Genomic DNA, 20234 nt, shown 5'->3' on the forward strand with positions numbered 1-20234 from the left:
AGTAAACCACTAATTCAAATATATCTATTAACACCTGTGGTTTAGCATCTAATAATTAGCACCTTGTTAACAAATTGTAAGCCTACATGTAATTGTAACGCTTCAGAAAATATCTCTCAAAATTCTTTTCAAAGTCTGAAGTGGCAAATTGCTTAATGCAAAATTCTCTATTCTTCACATCAACATACTAGTCTCCAAAATGTATCATAAAATTACAATAAAATAACAATAAACTCGACTTATCCATCTATCATTGGTACTCCCTCCGACTTCTCATTCTAACACTATAATGGTAGTAAGTAATTACATGATAAGGATAAATGTGTGTTTTATGTAATTAATGTTTTCTGTGGATACTAGTATTTAAAAATAAGGAGGATTATGGGTAATTTAATTTTTTGTACAACCAAGGTTACTCTATAATGGTAGAAAGTTTGTCACATGATAAGTATAAATGTGTGTTTTATGTAATTAATGTTTTCTGTGGATTTTTTCTGGGATGATATTGGTTTTACTCTGATGGTTTTCAGTCATACCATAGATTAGCACTCTCTAGAGACTTATGTTTTCTGAGGGTGGTAAAGGGTTATTTTCGTGCAACGTGATCGCCGTTTTTTATTTCACGTTCAACATGTTTTTACTTTTTTATTTGACGTTCAGTCGTGCAAGACGGGTGCCTCGTTCAACGTGTTCTGCTTATTTAATTTTACGTGCATTGTGATTTTCAAAGTCTTATTTTGCGTGCTCGGTATTTTTCAAATAAAATTCAAACACTTGGCAGGGATAGTCAAGAAATACTTTTTTAAAAGCCGTAAACCAATTATAGTATAAATGTGTATACAAAATCGGGAATATCAAGTAAAACAGAGAGTTAATATATAAAAGAAGACAGTGACTCAGTCACAAAAGGTTCAAATAAAAGTATTTATTTTTCGTGCAACGTTCATAACAGAAATTATTTCATGTTCAACGTGAAATTATGTCTTATTTCACGTTTTTTTTGTGCAAGCACCCCCCCTTTACCACCCTCTTTTCTTAATGATTCTCTCTCAGCCTTCAAAGCAATTAACCTGTCAGACCAAGGACTGTACACTAATATACTTTTTAAGCTTGTCCTTAACAATTAGAAATGTATAGCTCCAGACAAGGTTGTAAAAAACTTCCACTATCAGAAATGAACCGATCTTTAGAAGTTTGGTGAAAATGAAATAAACAGATACTTAGAAAATGAAATAAAGAGATACTTAACGTATCACAATAATAAAAAGTCACAATCTGATATATGATACACATATCTGTATGAAGTATTTTTGTTTATTCTTCAAAAATTGCAATAAAAAATGCACAAAATAACTTCTTTCAATTTAACCTTAATTTATAGAGCAGCAATATAAGCAATATTATGGAACTGTGCACAATTTTTAGACTTTTAATTGTTAAAAATGTATGTATATGTATGGTCATATGTAATCCGTCTCTTCTAAATAAAATGTGCCATGGCAATGGATATGTTTTTGTTGCTCTCAAGCAAATATAAGTTTAGCGGCATGGGCAGGCAAGTATATATTCCCCCCATGTACGTAATATTGTACAGTACATTTAAGCTAATTTTGTTCAAATTAAACCTTGCTCTTGTTGTGTGATGAGCTGTACATGTGATCTAAGGTGAATGCTGGTAATTTACCGTGATTGACAGTTTCCTGATATTTACGATTTTTATATAACTATATTATCTGAATATACATGTCCTTGTACAACCTATATAGGTCCATTAAAATACAATTTAGTCCATGGCTTTTGTATAGCATTTAAAATCGATTATGGCGTGTTGCATGATGATTGTGTGGAAGTGTCATACATGATGCTGTCTGAATGAGCACAATTATACACTATTTTTTAAGAATTATTCCTACTTTGGTGTAATTTATAATTATAAGCGTGTACAAGATTATTGGTTGTGTGGGCTGTAAGAGTCATGATAATTACTTTAATATGTTATATAATCTTAATTTCATGTCTTTATAGTTTATACCGTGTATTTAGCTGTGAGTATAGCCTTGTAAATGCACTTAACAAAACTCCATTAAAGTCAGTCAAATTTTGTTTACTTCTTTGTTCATCCAAAAACATAAATTATTAATATACATGTCTTAAGAAATTAAAACTTAATAACCCAACACTTTAATAATAAGTTTTAACCCACCTCATAACTAATTGTAGTACCTTACAGACTATTTTTATTTGATCGCTAGTGCACATTCTTTTTCGTTTTTTTAAATACTTGACACAATATCAATTTAGGATTTTGCCCTAATATGGCATAAAGAATCACTAACCGATCAAAATAATACAAAACAGCCACAACATAAATGAATCAAAATCTAACATAAAAAACTTTCAAATATAAAATTTATTTCTTCTTAATTCAATGGTTTTGAATGAAAATCGCCCCCACCACACAAGTACACATAGATCAGGGATTATACAGTAAAAGTTGAGCAGCCAACTTTATCTTTATTTAAAGTCGTAGTAATATTGAATTGAAAGTTTTAATCCCGAAATACTTGGATGAATAAACTTGTCACGGTTCAAATGAATTCTTTACAATTGAGGACAAGAATTTTTATTTATTTTGATATAATAACAGCCTTTTGTTGTTGTAAGGATATATGTTTTAGGGTAGTAACTTTATCATTTTAGATGTACAATGAAGGTTTAAAGTTTTAATGGTCAGATTTTGACATCAAAGTTTAAAGTTTTAATGGTCAGCGACTACAAATGAAAACAATAAACAAGAATTTAAATATTAAAAGATTTATAACTTAACAGTATAAACACTTATGATACACGTTAAATAGATCTCATAAAATAGTTCTCTTTTGTGAAAATCCATTTTTCCTGTATGCATTTTCCTGATCATGACCACAGGAGGGAACAAATAAAGAGAATAGATTATAACAGAGCTGCTGGTGTATGTAGTTGTATAAATTTTTCAAAAATACATTTGAAGATTTTTAAGGTAACTGACATACAGATCTCATAAAATTGTTCTCTTTTGTGAAAATCCATTTTTCCCTGTATGCATTTTTCTGATCATGACCACAGGAGGGAACAAATAAAGACAATAGATTAACAGAGCTACTGGTGTATGTAGTTGTATAATTTTTTCAAAAATACATTTGAAGATTTTTAAGGTAACTGACCACTCCCATTTGTAAGTATATGTCCTTTGTGAAACACTAGATTCATCTCTTGAAGATTCTTCAGATTTCAACAGATCTTGACAACTCCACCCAAACACACATATTTTAAGTGTATACAGATACTTTGTTACACATAAATCCATCTATAAATCAAAACTCTTACTAAAAAAATCAATAAAAGTGAGATAACTTCTAAAGAGGATGATAAAATCCTACAAAAGTTCATCTTGTAAAAGTTCACGATGAGGTCTATCGATGGTTCAAATTTGGTATTGATAACTCCAATACTCAATAGAAGGGGTTACTAAGGAGGGCGTGCCAAAAAAATGCTGGAAGAAAAAGAAAAAAAAAAAAAACCATAAGAAAAACAATAAGGTCTTTACCTTAAAAACCTTTAACCTCTCCCCACACACACACATACACCCAAACACATGATTTAAGTAAACTTACTCTTTCCCACACCAGATCCATCTCCAGACCCTGACCCAAAGTCTATCAGATTATTTTATTGTGTACAGTACTTACTCTTTCCCACACCAGATCCATCTCCAGACCCTGACCCAAAGTCAATCAGATTATTTTATTGTGTACAGTACTTACTCTTTCCCACACCAGATCCATCTCCAGACCCTGACCCAAAGTCTATCAGATTATTTTATTGTGTACAGTACTTACTCTTTCCCACACCAGATCCATCTCCAGACCCTGACCCAAAGTCTATCAGATTATTTTATTGTGTACAGTACTTACTCTTTCCCACACCAGATCCATCTCCAGACCCTGACCCAAAGTCTATCAGATTATTTTATGGTGTACAGTACTTACTCTTTCCCACACCAGATCCATCTCCAGACCCTGACCCAAAGTCTATCAGATTATTTTATGGTGTACAGTACTTACTCTTTCCCACACCAGATCCATCTCCAGACCCTGACCCAAAGTCTATCAGATTATTTTATTGTGTACAGTACTTACTCTTTCCCACACCAGATCCATCTCCAGACCCTGACCCAAAGTCTATCAGATTATTTTATTGTGTACAGTACTTACTCTTTCCCACACCAGATCCATCTCCAGACCCTGACCCAAAGTCTATCAGATTATTTTATTGTGTACAGTACTTACTCTTTCCCACACCAGATCCATCTCCAGACCCTGACCCAAAGTCTATCAGATTATTTTATTGTGTACAGTACTTACTCTTTCCCACACCAGATCCATCTCCAGACCCTGACCCAAAGTCTATCAGATTATTTTATTGTGTACAGTACTTACTCTTTCCCACACCAGATCCATCTCCAGACCCTGACCCAAAGTCTATCAGATTATTTTATTGTGTACAGTACTTACTCTTTCCCACACCAGATCCATCTCCAGACCCTGACCCAAAGTCTATCAGATTATTTTATTGTGTACAGTACTTACTCTTTCCCACACCAGATCCATCTCCAGACCCTGACCCAAAGTCTATCAGATTATTTTATTGTGTACAGTACTTACTCTTTCCCACACCAGACCCATCTCCAGACCCTGACCCAAAGTCTATCAGATTATTTTATTGTGTACAGTACTTACTCTTTCCCACACCAGATCCATCTCCAGACCCTGACCCAAAGTCTATCAGATTATTTTATTGTGTACAGTACTTACTCTTTCCCACACCAGATCCATCTCCAGACCCTGACCCAAAGTCAATCAGATTATTTTATTGTGTACAGTACTTACTCTTTCCCACACCAGATCCATCTCCAGACCCTGACCCAAAGTCTATCAGATTATTTTATGGTGTACAGTACTTACTCTTTCCCACACCAGATCCATCTCCAGACCCTGACCCAAAGTCTATCAGATTATTTTATTGTGTACAGTACTTACTCTTTCCCACACCAGATCCATCTCCAGACCCTGACCCAAAGTCTATCAGATTATTTTATTGTGTACAGTACTTACTCTTTCCCACACCAGATCCATCTCCAGACCCTGACCCAAAGTCTATCAGATTATTTTATTGTGTACAGTACTTACTCTTTCCCACACCAGATCCATCTCCAGACCCTGACCCAAAGTCAATCAGATTATTTTATTGTGTACAGTACTTACTCTTTCCCACACCAGATCCATCTCCAGACCCTGACCCAAAGTCTATCAGATTATTTTATGGTGTACAGTACTTACTCTTTCCCACACCAGATCCATCTCCAGACCCTGACCCAAAGTCAATCAGATTATTTTATTGTGTACAGTACTTACTCTTTCCCACACCAGATCCATCTCCAGACCCTGACCCAAAGTCAATCAGATTATTTTATTGTGTACAGTACTTACTCTTTCCCACACCAGATCCATCTCCAGACCCTGACCCAAAGTCAATCAGATTATTTTATTGTGTACAGTACTTACTCTTTCCCACACCAGATCCATCTCCAGACCCTGACCCAAAGTCAATCAGATTATTTTATTGTGTACAGTACTTACTCTTTCCCACACCAGATCCATCTCCAGACCCTGACCCAAAGTCTATCAGATTATTTTATGGTGTACAGTACTTACTCTTTCCCACACCAGATCCATCTCCAGACCCTGACCCAAAGTCTATCAGATTATTTTATTGTGTACAGTACTTACTCTTTCCCACACCAGACCCATCTCCAGACCCTGACCCAAAGTCTATCAGATTATTTTATTGTGTACAGTACTTACTCTTTCCCACACCAGATCCATCTCCAGACCCTGACCCAAAGTCTATCAGATTATTTTATTGTGTACAGTACTTACTCTTTCCCACACCAGATCCATCTCCAGACCCTGACCCAAAGTCTATCAGATTATTTTATTGTGTACAGTACTTACTCTTTCCCACACCAGATCCATCTCCAGACCCTGACCCAAAGTCTATCAGATTATTTTATTGTGTACAGTACTTACTCTTTCCCACACCAGATCCATCTCCAGACCCTGACCCAAAGTCTATCAGATTATTTTATTGTGTACAGTACTTACTCTTTCCCACACCAGATCCATCTCCAGACCCTGACCCAAAGTCTATCAGATTATTTTATTGTGTACAGTACTTACTCTTTCCCACACCAGATCCATCTCCAGACCCTGACCCAAAGTCTATCAGATCTTCATCATCTGTCGTGTCATCTTTTGTTGTACTTACATGACCACTGCCTGAATCTTCTAAAAAGTCCTGTAATCACAAAAATTTATTATTGGTTCAAATTAAAAAGGATTGAATGCAATAAGAACAAACAAATGGATCATGGCCATATGGCCTGGTCTGGCAATATTATAACTACCCACAAAAACGTTCAGCTTTTCAAAACAGTCACTTTTATTTTATTAATCTTCACAGGAATGTTTAGTTTTGGACTTACAACAGAAAAAATAGTCTAATATAATTATAGCTTGTGAGTTCTCTTTTCCAAGAAATTCTATGGTTTAAGGGCTGTAGAGTTTAATTGGGGTTGATCATGAAGACTGCATTATTCCCTTAATTTCAAAGAAAACACACAAGACATCAACAACAACCGCATCACCCTACGATGTATTTTGGCACAAGAGCAGAACAACGTAGTACAATGCACTAGCTTACATTTTTTGTACACAATTTTTCCTAGTAGTAAACCCTTCAAATTATCATACCAAACTTCAACCATGATATATTATGATACATGTTATCTTGTAGACTAAGCAGTCATTACATACAAGTACATGCCTGCACCAGGTCACTAATAAGGATCCATAATTAGGAGATCAATCTCTCTTGTATTGACGAGATATGACTATAATGAATACGATAAAATAACAACAGTATCTAAAACCGTAATTAACATAATAACAATATAATTATATCAACTTGTTAATCTGTATCTGTATCTGTATGTATACGTTGAAGATACCAATTCTGGCTTTTACTCAACGGGAGAGAGAGACACCTATTGGCGGTGTTGGAGAGCAGCCTTGGAGCTCTCAACTGTATCTGCGCATACAATACGGTCTTCCAGTTGGTTCCAGTGTAGAATACTCTTGACGAAAAAAGAGTTCTTATATGGATCGGTGTTGCTAGGAATAGTTTCTAGGGCCTTAGAATTGTTCTTCACTGAATTTGTCACTATATTGGCACTTACAAAATTGTCAAATGTTTTGGGTTTGATTTTCCTCTTAGGTTTACTTTTAACAAGAAAATTAAATGTATCAATAAGTTTCCTGAACTCTTAAGTTCGTGAATCTGTACCATGCAGTAATTATCATTGAAATTTTGGACATTCTAGAAATGGATACAAAAAATAAGACTCGACACAGAACCATGTTATTTTTATGAAAAATTTGCATATAAACATTTTGGACATAATGAAATGATAATGTCAGAAAAAATGCAATGGAAACAGTTCAACTGACTAAAGAAATACAAACAATGCTGCTTCAAAAGTGCCCCAATTTTAAGGTCACACTTTTTCTTGAAGGTGTATAAGTAACATATATACCTATATATTTTCAATCTGAAATCAAAAGGTAACCTCCCACAAAAGGTAAATTCTCTCTTCTCCCAATGGTGACCTATATATTTTGGTTAATAAATGTATACCTTTGTTTAAACAGCATTTACCATATCAGTAATTATTCACATCAAAATTGAAGATAATTCTTAAACTAATGATTCAATCAATGTTACAGGTTTTAAAAGTAAATTAGAACCTTACATTGCTAAATTGCCTATCAAATCTATTTATGTTCAATAAACATGCATTAAGGCATACAACAAATCTTAATTCACTTGTACAGGCTTATCAATACTTTCAACATTTAAGAGAAAAGGTTTTAGAATTTAGTACAAAATCCATTAAATAAGAGAAAAAGCTACTAGTGGCACTTTGTGCAGTGTTAAAGTAATTGATTATTGTTTGAACTCTGTCACCTTTTTCTAAAACATTTCATAGATTTCTCCACGATTCTATTTCATCTTGATTGTAATGGTGCCAAAAGTTATGGAAGAAAATATGCAACAGAGATAAATTCCACCTTTAAAATATTCATACTCCTTAATTTGTTGGCATCTCTTAACATGCTTAACACAACCACCTGAGCACCAGAAATAAACAACAGGCTATTATTTCAACTTGGAATTATTTTTAATTATCATCATTATGGAATTTGCATAATTCCTTGGGCTTGAAATTTTTAATAAATTCCAAGTTAAATCAGTATTTTAATGTTTTATTACTTTCTATTACAACTAAAATAGTATATTTACAATAGAATGTACTGTGAAGTGCACAACACTATCTATACAAAATACATGGTATGGAACGTGTTATGGAAGATAATATACAGCAGCAGAGAGTTCTGAGATAAATTCCACCTTTAAAATATTGATACTCCTTAATTTATTGGCGTCTTAACTCAACCACCTGAGCACCAGAAATAAACGTTAATTGTTTGACGATAATGATATTGACAGAGTCTTAACACGTTTACATCATCGGTAGAATTGGTCGTGTTATGTCTGATGAAACATATTTTCTAAATGGTTAATCCTCTTCTGATCTACTGATACGAGTCGCGGATTAAATCGATACTTTGCCTTTTGGGAATATTTCCATTTCTATTGCTGAATAGATTAGGCTTATGTGAATGTACTGTACTACTCAATTGTTCATTTCATCATCAATTTAATGCTGTATCAAAAGAAATCAGCAGTAATTAACGGAAATCGTTTCCCGTCTTTTTGCCTGCTTTATTTAAATTGACCATAAGTCTGAAGTAAATGGCAGAGTATTTCCCAATTAGTGACAAATATCATTGCAAAAGTATTGAAGATTATCTTTAATTTCTTGAAAGGCAAACTTTACAATTACATCATATATTTCCATATGAATCGGTGCAGGAAAACGGGGATTGTTCTATATATATAGAATGATACTACATATTTTGTTGAGGAAACACAGAAAGTCTTTGAATGAAGCTACAAATTTGGTTGAGGAAACCCAGGTGTGCGGTTTTCAATCCTAGCAGTAAACCTCTTGCTCTTTTCACAACATAATTGAACAATTAAAACTTGTTCTTAAGCTTTACTGAAATGTTTAAATTTTCAACAATATTGTCAGATTTTATAAATGTAAGTTAAAGACTTCAATCTGTCGAAATTAGGTTGTTTTTATCAAAGACTTATACATTTTGATATAAACTGTTCTCCTTATGTAAACATGTTAACAAGATCAAGTCATACATGTATTTATTTTTCAGAAATTTTGGGGAATCACCTTAAATCAACATTAAACATTGTTAAAAGTACATCATATTTCAGCTGAATCCACAAAAAGTACTGTAAAAGAAGAAAGTTGCTGAACTTTCAGTCAGTAAGAGAAATGTATACTGGTATCATACATATTACCAATGTACTTAAGTGAAACATGATAGAAGTTCATTTTCTTTTCTGCTTTAAAAACTCATCTGAACGTCTGACCTAATTATTTTCTAAAGAAATTGAGAAGAGTTAATTTACAAAGGAATTTGTTGTACATGTACTTTAAAATGAGATGTAATGAAGTCACATGACTTTCACATGACCTTATAATCTTACATTATGTGCAGTATCTATATCTATATATGTCTTTTTCTCTGTGCCCCATGATGTACCAGGAAACTGAAAATATAAAAGAAATAAAATGTTAATACAATGTTCTAGCAAAGGATATACATGTAAGGCTACATGTATATGTGTCAAAACTCTAATTGGCAAATATTTCTTGTAGCTAACAACATGCATTTTGTATTTTAAATGAACATGTGTATTATGGTTTAAGTTGATGTAGTCATCACTGCAATTTAATGTTCAAAGTAATGTCATCATCATACAGCTAGCAACTAATTCCAGGGGCTACTTGAAATTTCATTATACTGCCATGGCCAGTGAGACCCTCCACTGTGAGTTGAAGGCCTCGCTTTGATTTTGAGACAATTGTTTTCTTTGTTATAGGTTTTCATATATGTGCTTTGCCAGATTTTTTTCATGAGTTTGATTGGTTTTAACCTTTCTTCTCAGTTGTAATTTAGTCAGTGAATGAAAACTTTCCCATGTAAATTATAATGTATATTATGAGGGTTGATTGTAAATATATAGTACTTCCTCTTCCTATTTCTCATTTCCCCTTTATAATCTCATTCATGAAAAGTTTATAATTGAAAAATAACATGATCACAGAAGTGTTTTATCTATTTAATGTTCCATATGTTCATGAACGTTTTACACCTTCTATCGATAATTTACATGAAACACAGAAGGAGTTGATCGCGATCTAAGAACAGTCACAATTTAGTTGTAAAAACACAGTAACACACTGTACCACCATCTGACTGATTTATCTGCCTCCGTTATTTAACAACAGAAGGCTTTTAAAGACAAACTTAGAAGATCAATGTCTTCATTACTCTTTAACTTTAAAACATCGATTAAATCCATTATATTGAAATTAAATCGGTGATCCAAATGAATGGGACACGTAAATGAACAATTTGACGAGCTTCAAGATAAATACTTGATTTACAATTCCCATGATTATGTTAATTATTTTATTTGGAGAAGATAAGGAATCCTATAATTTTGTTCAATTATTTTCATCATGTTCACAATAGAAGGAATATTGTACTACATTTCAATGTTCTTTAGATGCTATGTGTGCCATAGGAAATAAAATTTCAATAGAAATCTGTATAGAAGTGAATATATCTTCACATGGTGTCATATGTTATATCAGACTGTTGGTATTTTTATTAGAATTGATTCACATTTTCATGTGTCAGGTTCATTAGAATAATCAATTGATTCACATTTTCATGTGTCAGGTTCATTAGAATTGATTCACATTTTCATATGTCAGGGCCATCAGAATTGATTCACATTTATGTATATAAAACTATAAAGTTTAGCTCATTGTAGAAGGCCAAACTATCTCATAAAGTTGTATTTGTCACATTGGTGAACCATATGACCCATTCAAATGCATTGATCGTCCTAAAAAAAGGGGGGTGCAACCCCAAGAACCCTCCCTTGGATCAGCCACTGCTTAAAGTAAAAATACAAAAAAAAAATCCTATCTACCAAACTATTTCTATTACTGCTGAACCAGTTATATATATATAGTAAAACACATACTTTTTATCAATGGCCTTAGTAAAATGATGTTTCATTGATTAGAAATAAACAAGTCAAAAACATTACCATAATCAGCACGACAATAATTAAAAACATTCCGTGTTTCTCTGTACATCCCATCCTTGTAAAGTTCATCTTACTTTATATAGCCTGTTTATATAGAAGTGACGGTAGGGGGTACAAAGTCCAATGAACACCAAAACAATTTTGCATATTAAAGGCGTTATTTATTAAAGTACTTAACTAAAAGATGATGGCAGATGCAGTCATACCACAGTGCAAGTACTTTATTTTAAATTGTACTGTTGTCACTGATACTTATATTTCTTACTCATTACTACTTAAAATCTTTATTTTGATTGAATGGCTGCTACCACAAAGCCTCACCATTCAAGAAAAAAAATCTTCACTAAATATAAGCACATAAGGTGAAGTTTGTTAAAAATTTGGTGATGTAGAGTTTGTAATTTAATGAATAAGTACCGGTAGTTAGTTCACAACCGTTTTTGAGACTCAGGACAGCTTAAGATCTCAACATTAGAAATATGAGGAGGTAAAGGATATTTTTCAATTGAGACAACTACATAATGTAACATAAAGAGAGACTGAGAGATGGCAATTTAGAGCTTGACATATATTTCCATTGGGTTTTATTCTTTTACTCATTATATTTCCCTGTAATGTCCAAACAGATGCACAGACAGAATGACATGCACCATAATCATGCTAATACAAGGTTTCGTAAACTGATTTTTGTAATGATTCAATGAAGTTGGAAAGAATAGAGGGAAAACCTGATATAATTCCCCTTCGTATTAGTAAACAACTAGTACCATGTGGTTTAGATGTGCCCTAATTATACATAGGAAACACTTACATCACTTACATCAATTACATGTCCATGATGAACTCAAGTTTCCTAAACAATCAACACATACTTGACACTTTACAAATATATATATATATACATATGTATTTAATAAATATGTGGTACATTTCACTATCTTAATGATAGTTCTCTTGCAACACTCTGGCTTCGGCCACCAACAAAAGTTGGTTGCCATGAAATATCAAACTGTGTTGAAAGTGGTGTTCAACGACAATCAATCAATCAATAATAATTTGGTTTTACAGAATATAAAGGAGTATCATTAATTTCCTTGTTCTGTACTTTTTTTATCATTTGATCTGACTTTAAAAATAACAATAATGTGCATGTTGCTCCACATAGCATCAACTACTAATTTAAAGTACTTTGTATCTGTACCAGTAATTGTAATCAGGAAATAAGAACATGTATGTGACAAATCCTTAAAGTGTTCACACTTTATCACTTGATACTTGTTGATCTTTTGACCAAGAACATGTATGTGACAAATCCTTAAAGTGTTCACACTTTTTCACTTGATACTTGTTGATCTTTTGACAAAGAACATGTATGTGACAAATCCTTAAAGTGCTCACACTTTTTCACTTGATACTTGTTGATCTTTTGACCAGGTATGAGGTAAATGTGTCTATTGAGTAGTTTCTGTGAAAAGTGGGATGAAAATATTTATATTGATGAGCAAGAGAACTGGATGACAAGGTGATTGAAAGGTACCTGCACTGGTAGAGTGAGGGTATAGCAAGATCATTGGAATCATGTGACAGAAAAGAGTTGTTTTTATTATTTCCTTTAAATTGAAAACAATTGTAATGACACACAGTCACAATTATATATTCCTGGAAAACTTCAAGTGTTTAGATTGTTTGAATTTTCTAGTTATTTTGCTCAACATACGAAAAACAGACTTTAATGCAATTACATAGAACATGTGAACTCTCAATAATAGATCTTGACTGTGTATCACACGCACCCAGCCTTGTAAACATGGATGGTATTTGCCTGAGTGCCCTTTAAAGTTAATGATTTACCATTCAAATCAGAACAGTAACCAGTCAGTTATTGGATATCATTTGTTTGAAGTTTGTTCCATTTTATTGTATAATTAAAGGTAAATTCATGTTTGTATCCCAACTATATTCTTTTTAATCATTAACTTTTTCATTATGTACCAACATTCTTCAGGGAGTTGGTGCAAGTTCATTCTATCAACAGAAGGAAAATTCAATTACACACACTCAGCAAACTGTAGCAAAAAATATTCTTCTAACGGAAACACCGTTCTCACTTCCTTCATTAAAACATTGAGGTTTTAATTAAAATCATAAACATCTACTTGTCAGGTAAAACTATAATCTACACCTAAAACCTTACAGGTGTTCAAACATTTTCTATTTTAACAATAAGTCAATTTCAATTTTTCTTAATTATGAGCTATAGATTTAAAACAGTATTAGACATAGATCCCAAACTGGAAAGGTTACATATGATGAAGATTTTTGGTAAATGCAATGGTTTTAAAAAGAGCTGATCAGTATGCCAGACTCAAGAAAAATATACATTATACAATCTTTAAAATTGAGAATGGAAATGGGGAATGTGTCAAAGAGACAACCACACGACCAAGGACCAGAAAAAAGATGAAGGCCTAAATGGGTATTCAATACAGCAATAAAATCCAGCAACCAGAAGTGTTCTTCAGCTACTAAGTTCAGTGATAATGGACATCATACTAAACTCTGAAATATATAATACTAAAATTTGTCTTTATTGAAATGTTTATGTATAGGTACAAAAATGTATATATAAATTAAACCAATGATCAGGAATAAAGACCAAATCTTTTGAAGTTATTATAAATATTGGCTTGATGAATCATTGATGAAGCCAGAGAGGTCAATTGGAAAAAAAATCAATGAGGATATGTTTCCCTAATGGGATCAAGGTCAATAAGTCTATAGAGTATGTGAGTTGATTGGGGAAGACGTTTTAATGATTTCAGAAGAAAACATTTTGTAAAGACAGCTGCACAAGAACAAGAGCTGTAAATCAGTGCCTACACTATTTGCAGCCAATAAAATCTCGTTTAAGAAGGAACTTCCTCTCACAGACATTATATATATACATGTACATGTAGCACTGGTAAGAAGAGAGGAGAATTATATTGGTCTGACTGACAGTACGTGTTCATAGATTGGCCTAAAAAATTGTGAGTCTGTAAGTCTGTTAATCCTGAATATCAGCATAATCAGAAAAAATAAAACAACCTTTCTGAGATCCTGAAAAAGTATTTATTAATTCCAGAGTCCTGATAATCAAAACCCAAATTCGCACACAAAATATGGCCAAATCCTGTTGTCCTGGAATAGCTATATAGTATAGTCAACCACTTTTTACAATAAATTACATGACTCCTGTTTCTTGGAATAGCTACCCATTAAATTTTGTAAAGTTCACTTGTACGGACAAAAGAGTTATTATACGGATATTTGTTGATCAGGAAATATTCATTGGGATAAGTCCGTAGAAGTGGTCACAAGTACTTCTAGGAAAAACAATATATGTGTAACTTTTGTCCTTCTGCTTATAATAAGCTTTCACAAGATCAAGATTCACAACCAATCCAACATATCCTGTCACCCATTCATAAATATTTTTCCTGTTATGCAATTTGCCAAATAATTTTCACACAATAAAAATGGGTAAAGTAAATTAGTCAACAGTTTTATCCTTAAACCATAAATACCCTTATTGACAAAGTGAACGGTGTGACCTACAAATGACATAACTTCCTTTTAACATAAATCTACCCATACAGAACTGTCAACAAACCTCTATACCGTGTACCCAAATACTTCAAAACGAGAATGTTTTAAAATTTTTACATACAAAACTGTCAACAAAAATATACCATGTACCCCAATACTCACTCCTAAACAAGTACGATTAAAAATCAATATATATACAAAACTATAGCGTGTACCCAAATACTTCAAAACGAGGACAGTTTAAAATCTTTACAACAACAACAATATCTTAATAACAGATTTTCTTTAAATTACTTATTCATTGCAATTGGTTTAGAAATTCTTCAATTTGATTTTTTTTTAATTTGCACTAAGAGCTTTTAGGAACAATGTAAAGCATAACATAATCCCGAGTCTATGTACTTAAATGTATATAAATATACGAATAACAAAACATTGTCCTGGGATGGCGTCAAGGACAAAACAAGACCAAAAGAACACAAGTCTTACAAAGGTCAGAGGTTACCAACTTGGATTTACAAATATATAATTAGTTGATATGAAATAGCACTGGTACTGTTTCTTTAGAATTATAGCACCATATTTATAACACATTCAATTATCAAATATTTTCTGTTAGCACCCTGATAATACTATATGGCAGATTTTACAGTATTGTGTTCTGTCTCCTACTTTCATGTTGCTAACGTGACAGAGACAAAAATGAGTAACGTTAGCGACATTTGGACATGTCACATGAGCAACAACATCTTTAAAAGTTAAAATGTATGCACACAGTGATGTTTAATATACGCCTGGAGTAATAAAATTGTACAGTCTGGTTTAGAATTTCTAAATATACAGAATGTCATTTGCAGGTGTACTTTATATCAAATGAATACACAAGAAACCAATTCGTAATAGTAACATTAGCAACATCTACTATCATGACATTACGTTTTGTTGCGAACGTCTTTTTGGTGGACGGAATACATTTAAGGTCCTCTTGTAACGATATTACATACAACTTACCTTCTTTGCTTCCCAATCATGTGAAGGAACTGACTCTGAATCTATTTCTGCAAAGGGTGATATTGTAACTCCTATACAGGAGAGTTACAGATCTAAATATATGTTGCTCACGTGACACTGATTTGGACGGAAACGTCGAGCAGTAACGTTCGCAAAAATTAAATCAGCCAATGATATTGATTCCTCAAGTCCTTTGAACCCCTTACGTCATCCAAATTTAATATGATTGCTATTTTCAATTATTTATAAAACCCGGGATAAAAATAACAACAATGGGCTGTCTGAGAACCATCAAGAAAATTGCGATCGTGACATACCACAATGGACGGAAAAGACGTGACGTTAGCAACAATATTATTAAATTACCTTTTTTAGCCTTTACCAATAAAAATCTGCCTTAAAGTTATGATTAAAACACAAAAGAAGACTTTTTATTAAAATATAAGTCCATGTTATTAGGCTCCACTTATAAATAATACTTCAAAATTCCACTCCAAATAAGCTGGATGTCAGTAAAGTAGGTCATGATGTCTATTCCATGTCCAATATTTTGAAATTGAAAACCCTCTAATTCTAACAAAAAACACAAACACAGAGTAATTTTTATTTTTATTTACTCAGAAAGACACATTTTATTCAATAACATAATGCATTACTCCATTACACAGTCTGTTTCACAGTTTCAGCAATTGCTTTTTTGATGGATACAAAAAAACAATATTTCCTTCTTATTGTAAAATCTGCCATATACATGTATATAAGCATAATGGTACCTAGCTGCGGAACCGTAGCTCTTAGGTCCTTATGCTATTTTTTGACTGTTTGCGGTCTATGGTCCGCAAATATCTTAGGTCCTTATGCTATTTTTTGACTATTTGCGGTCTATGGTCCGCAAATAGTAAAAAAATAGCATAAGGACCTAAGAGCTACGGTTCCGCAGCTAAATGGTACCATGGTGCTTGGCTAGCACCGAGTGCTATATGAGGCCCTGTGGAGCACATGGCTGCAATAAGTTATTAATATTATCTATACATCATTCTTTATAATTACCCTAATAACCTTTGACATGTGGACCTATATAGTATATACATGTACCTACTTGACTTGTTGTCAAGATACTTCCTATATCTGATTATATCACATGCAATCCAATATTGAACCACTTGTAACAGATCGTCCTAAGATAAACTTCAAGTAATTGTATAATGTTAGTATGAGAAATAATACAGCTATTGTCAAAATATAACAAATCAATGGCTTGTAAAGTCAACGCCTAGCTTAAATTCTCTTCACTTTAAAAAAAAAAAAATTTTTTGCTTTTATGAAATGGACTTTTTTTAGTAAATTTTTATCTATTGTGTACAGAAAATCAAGGGAATTATTTAAACCTAGAAAAAAATAGGAATCTGGATAATATAGCCCCATTTCATTGATTTAAATATCTCTGAAACTAATACATGAACTAAGTAGGGTTAGCCAAACTTTTATATGCATTTCTATGTTAAAAATTTAAAGACAGTACATATGGCATGTACTTAGTTTAGTTACACAAACTGTACAATGGGCTTTGCTCATTGTTGAAGGCCGTACAGTGAACTATAGTTGTTAATGTCTGTGTCATTTTGGTCTTTTGAGGACAGTTGTCTAATTGGCAATCATAACACATCTTCTTTTTTATGTACACATGGTAAACACATTGTCTATTTTTCAAAATTATTCCCATTCAAAACAAATATTAATTTCCAGTCATAACACTTTTTTTTATTGTTCTCCCTAATTATAAATTAGTCTCTTAAAACAGGTTTCACTGTATACACACTAAACAGTCAAACCACTCAAAAAAAGGTTATACATCATAAACAATATAAGACCTCTATAATTCACTTTTTATCTATTTCTAAAATCTAAACATTAACTGGTACATTTACCCCATCTTTATCATTACAAGTCTACCCTAAACTATAAAATAAAATGACATTAAAACGATTACAACTATTAACCTCCTATACACAAGCAAACAATCCCATTTAAACCCTGCGACAAGTCTTCAAAACAATGATCCCTATCTATATTTATCTATAAAACCTATCTGTCGGGCAATAAAACAACACGGCTTCATCTAACTTTACGTTCTTTTTGTTAAATATGCAAACATTGCATGTACTTGTAAACAATATCATAATGTGATTCTAGGGGACAAAAACAGCATGTACTTGTAAACAATATCATAATGTGATTCTAGGGGACAAAAACAATGTAACAATTCATCAGGTCTAAAATTTTTGTAATAAAATATCCACCATGTTAAAAAAGCCATCAAGTCTATCGTTGAAAATTTACTTTGGTTAGCCAACCGTTTACGAAGTTATTTGAACAAAGAAATGATGGCTGCCTTTGTAAAGTTATAACCTAAATAGTCCTCTCAGGTAAAAACTTTACAGGTATATCATTTCAATGTATAGACATCAATAATATGACATTTTAGCCAAGGGTACGTTATTGTCCAACCAAACTTAAATAAAGCTCATATTAAATGTATAATATATAAATTCTTTTTATTGAAAATGCATGCATATTTAGTGAAAAGTAGTACATGTTTAGTTAATTTTAAACATATCTATTTGGATTGGGAAACAATTTTAGTTACATGTTTAATCCCTTTCCACTTTGCTGGTGCGAGTGCTGCTGTGTAGCTGTATAAGCCTGCTCTTTATTGATATCTACAAAGGTGTCTTAAATGTGCAAGAGATATGACTCTCTCTTAACCAAGGTCAGTCATTTATCGTCCCTTTCTGACGGACTATCATCGTTTCTCAAGACCATATTTGCAAATGGTATCAAGGGATAGCCTTGAATTTAGTCCCTGAAATTTTCTCCCCAGAACAGGGATCGAACCACAAACCTTTGTGTTAGTTAGTCCGATACCCTAACCACTACGACCCCGGCTCTCCTTTTAGTACATGATCAACTCTCCATGTACTGTAGATTCATTTGTTTCATATAGGTTTATATTTTTGAAGTTAAAAAAAATTACATTTTATGGAAACTTTATTTCGTTATTTTGACAAATTCGCATACAAGCCATTGATTAACAAATTTATACATCAGTCTGCACCGAAATCTTTTTCAACTTCTTGTCCAAAAACCTAGACTATTTTCAAATATTTTTCTTATGTGTCTGAACAAAGTTTTGCAAATTCTTACTATTTCAAATGAATTTTACTTAATGCACTGATACATTCATGACATTTATTGTTAGAAACTTTAATTCTGGGACTGATTCACCAAAAGCTACGAAATCTCCAGAAATTAGTTAAACACGATTAATAATGAATCTATTGCTTCATTGAACGTGTCAACTTAAATGTTAAGGACAGTGCACGGACAGTACAAAATCACAAAAATCTATATTAATATTGCAGTTATAATTATTCACAGGGAACTTCGTGATATTCTGTAAGTGGTAATGTGAATATCGTGATAAGTGTAATATTAAACAATACATGTAAAATATAACACTAAATAAACAGATTTAATTTTGACAAAAACGATCCATGTTTGTTATTAATATGATTCCTATTTTAGTTCAACAGATCTAGAATAGCTTAGTATTGAGATTCATTTATCATAGCTGTCTAGATTCAGAGTTCAAGAAAAGTAGTGTCCTAAAATTTCACCACCCAAAATTTGTAAAAGAACAAACTCAATTTCGGTATATTGAAACAGAAGTAGAAACAATCATGTGAGGACCAGCAGTTGTATAATTTATTAACCATTGGTTGACTTCTAGCGACAAACATTTCAACGATGATAGTCCGTTGGAAGGGGACAAAAATGGCTGACATGTGTTAAGAGAGAGCCATAATGCCGCTACAAGACAGCACTCGCACCCGCAAAGTGGAAAGTAATTAATTAAGTTGCAAAACTTGTTTCCCAATCCACTATAAATAAATATGTTTAAATTAAGGTTGGTTAAAGAAATTACTATTACTATTTTTTAGGGGAGGGGGAGTGTAGTCAAACATTTTGATTATCAATGTAAAAAGAGGTGTACATGTATGATTGGCAAGAACAACAGATCACCTATGGATATACAATAAATAATGTAAACAGATAGGATGATTTTATCTAACTGAAATGTCAACAAATATATCACCCAGTGCTCCATCCTTCAGTGTCTGTAGGACATACTGTACATAGTCATTATA

General features: G+C 32.6%; 1 protein-coding gene across 2 annotated transcripts in view; it reads right to left on the bottom strand.

Moving 5' to 3' along the window:
• Window positions 1-20234, bottom strand: part of LOC139499481 (syndecan-3-like) — a 46421-nt gene that overhangs the window by 11525 nt on the left and 14662 nt on the right. The window contains exons 1-3 of one of the 2 annotated variants that reach the window (XM_071288163.1): window positions 11428-11662; window positions 9790-9852; window positions 6279-6396 (exon numbers count right to left, since the gene is read on the bottom strand). In XM_071288163.1, coding sequence (XP_071144264.1) covers window positions 6279-6396; window positions 9790-9852; window positions 11428-11496 — 250 coding nt within the window. In that variant the 5' untranslated portion in view covers window positions 11497-11662. Of the gene's footprint in view, window positions 1-6278; window positions 6397-9789; window positions 9853-11427; window positions 11663-20234 lie in introns of those variants that run through there. The other variant, XM_071288162.1, reaches the window with a different exon arrangement.

This window comes from Mytilus edulis, chromosome 12 (assembly GCF_963676685.1).
Source record: "Mytilus edulis chromosome 12, xbMytEdul2.2, whole genome shotgun sequence".
Classification (NCBI taxonomy): Eukaryota; Metazoa; Mollusca; class Bivalvia; order Mytilida; family Mytilidae; genus Mytilus; species Mytilus edulis.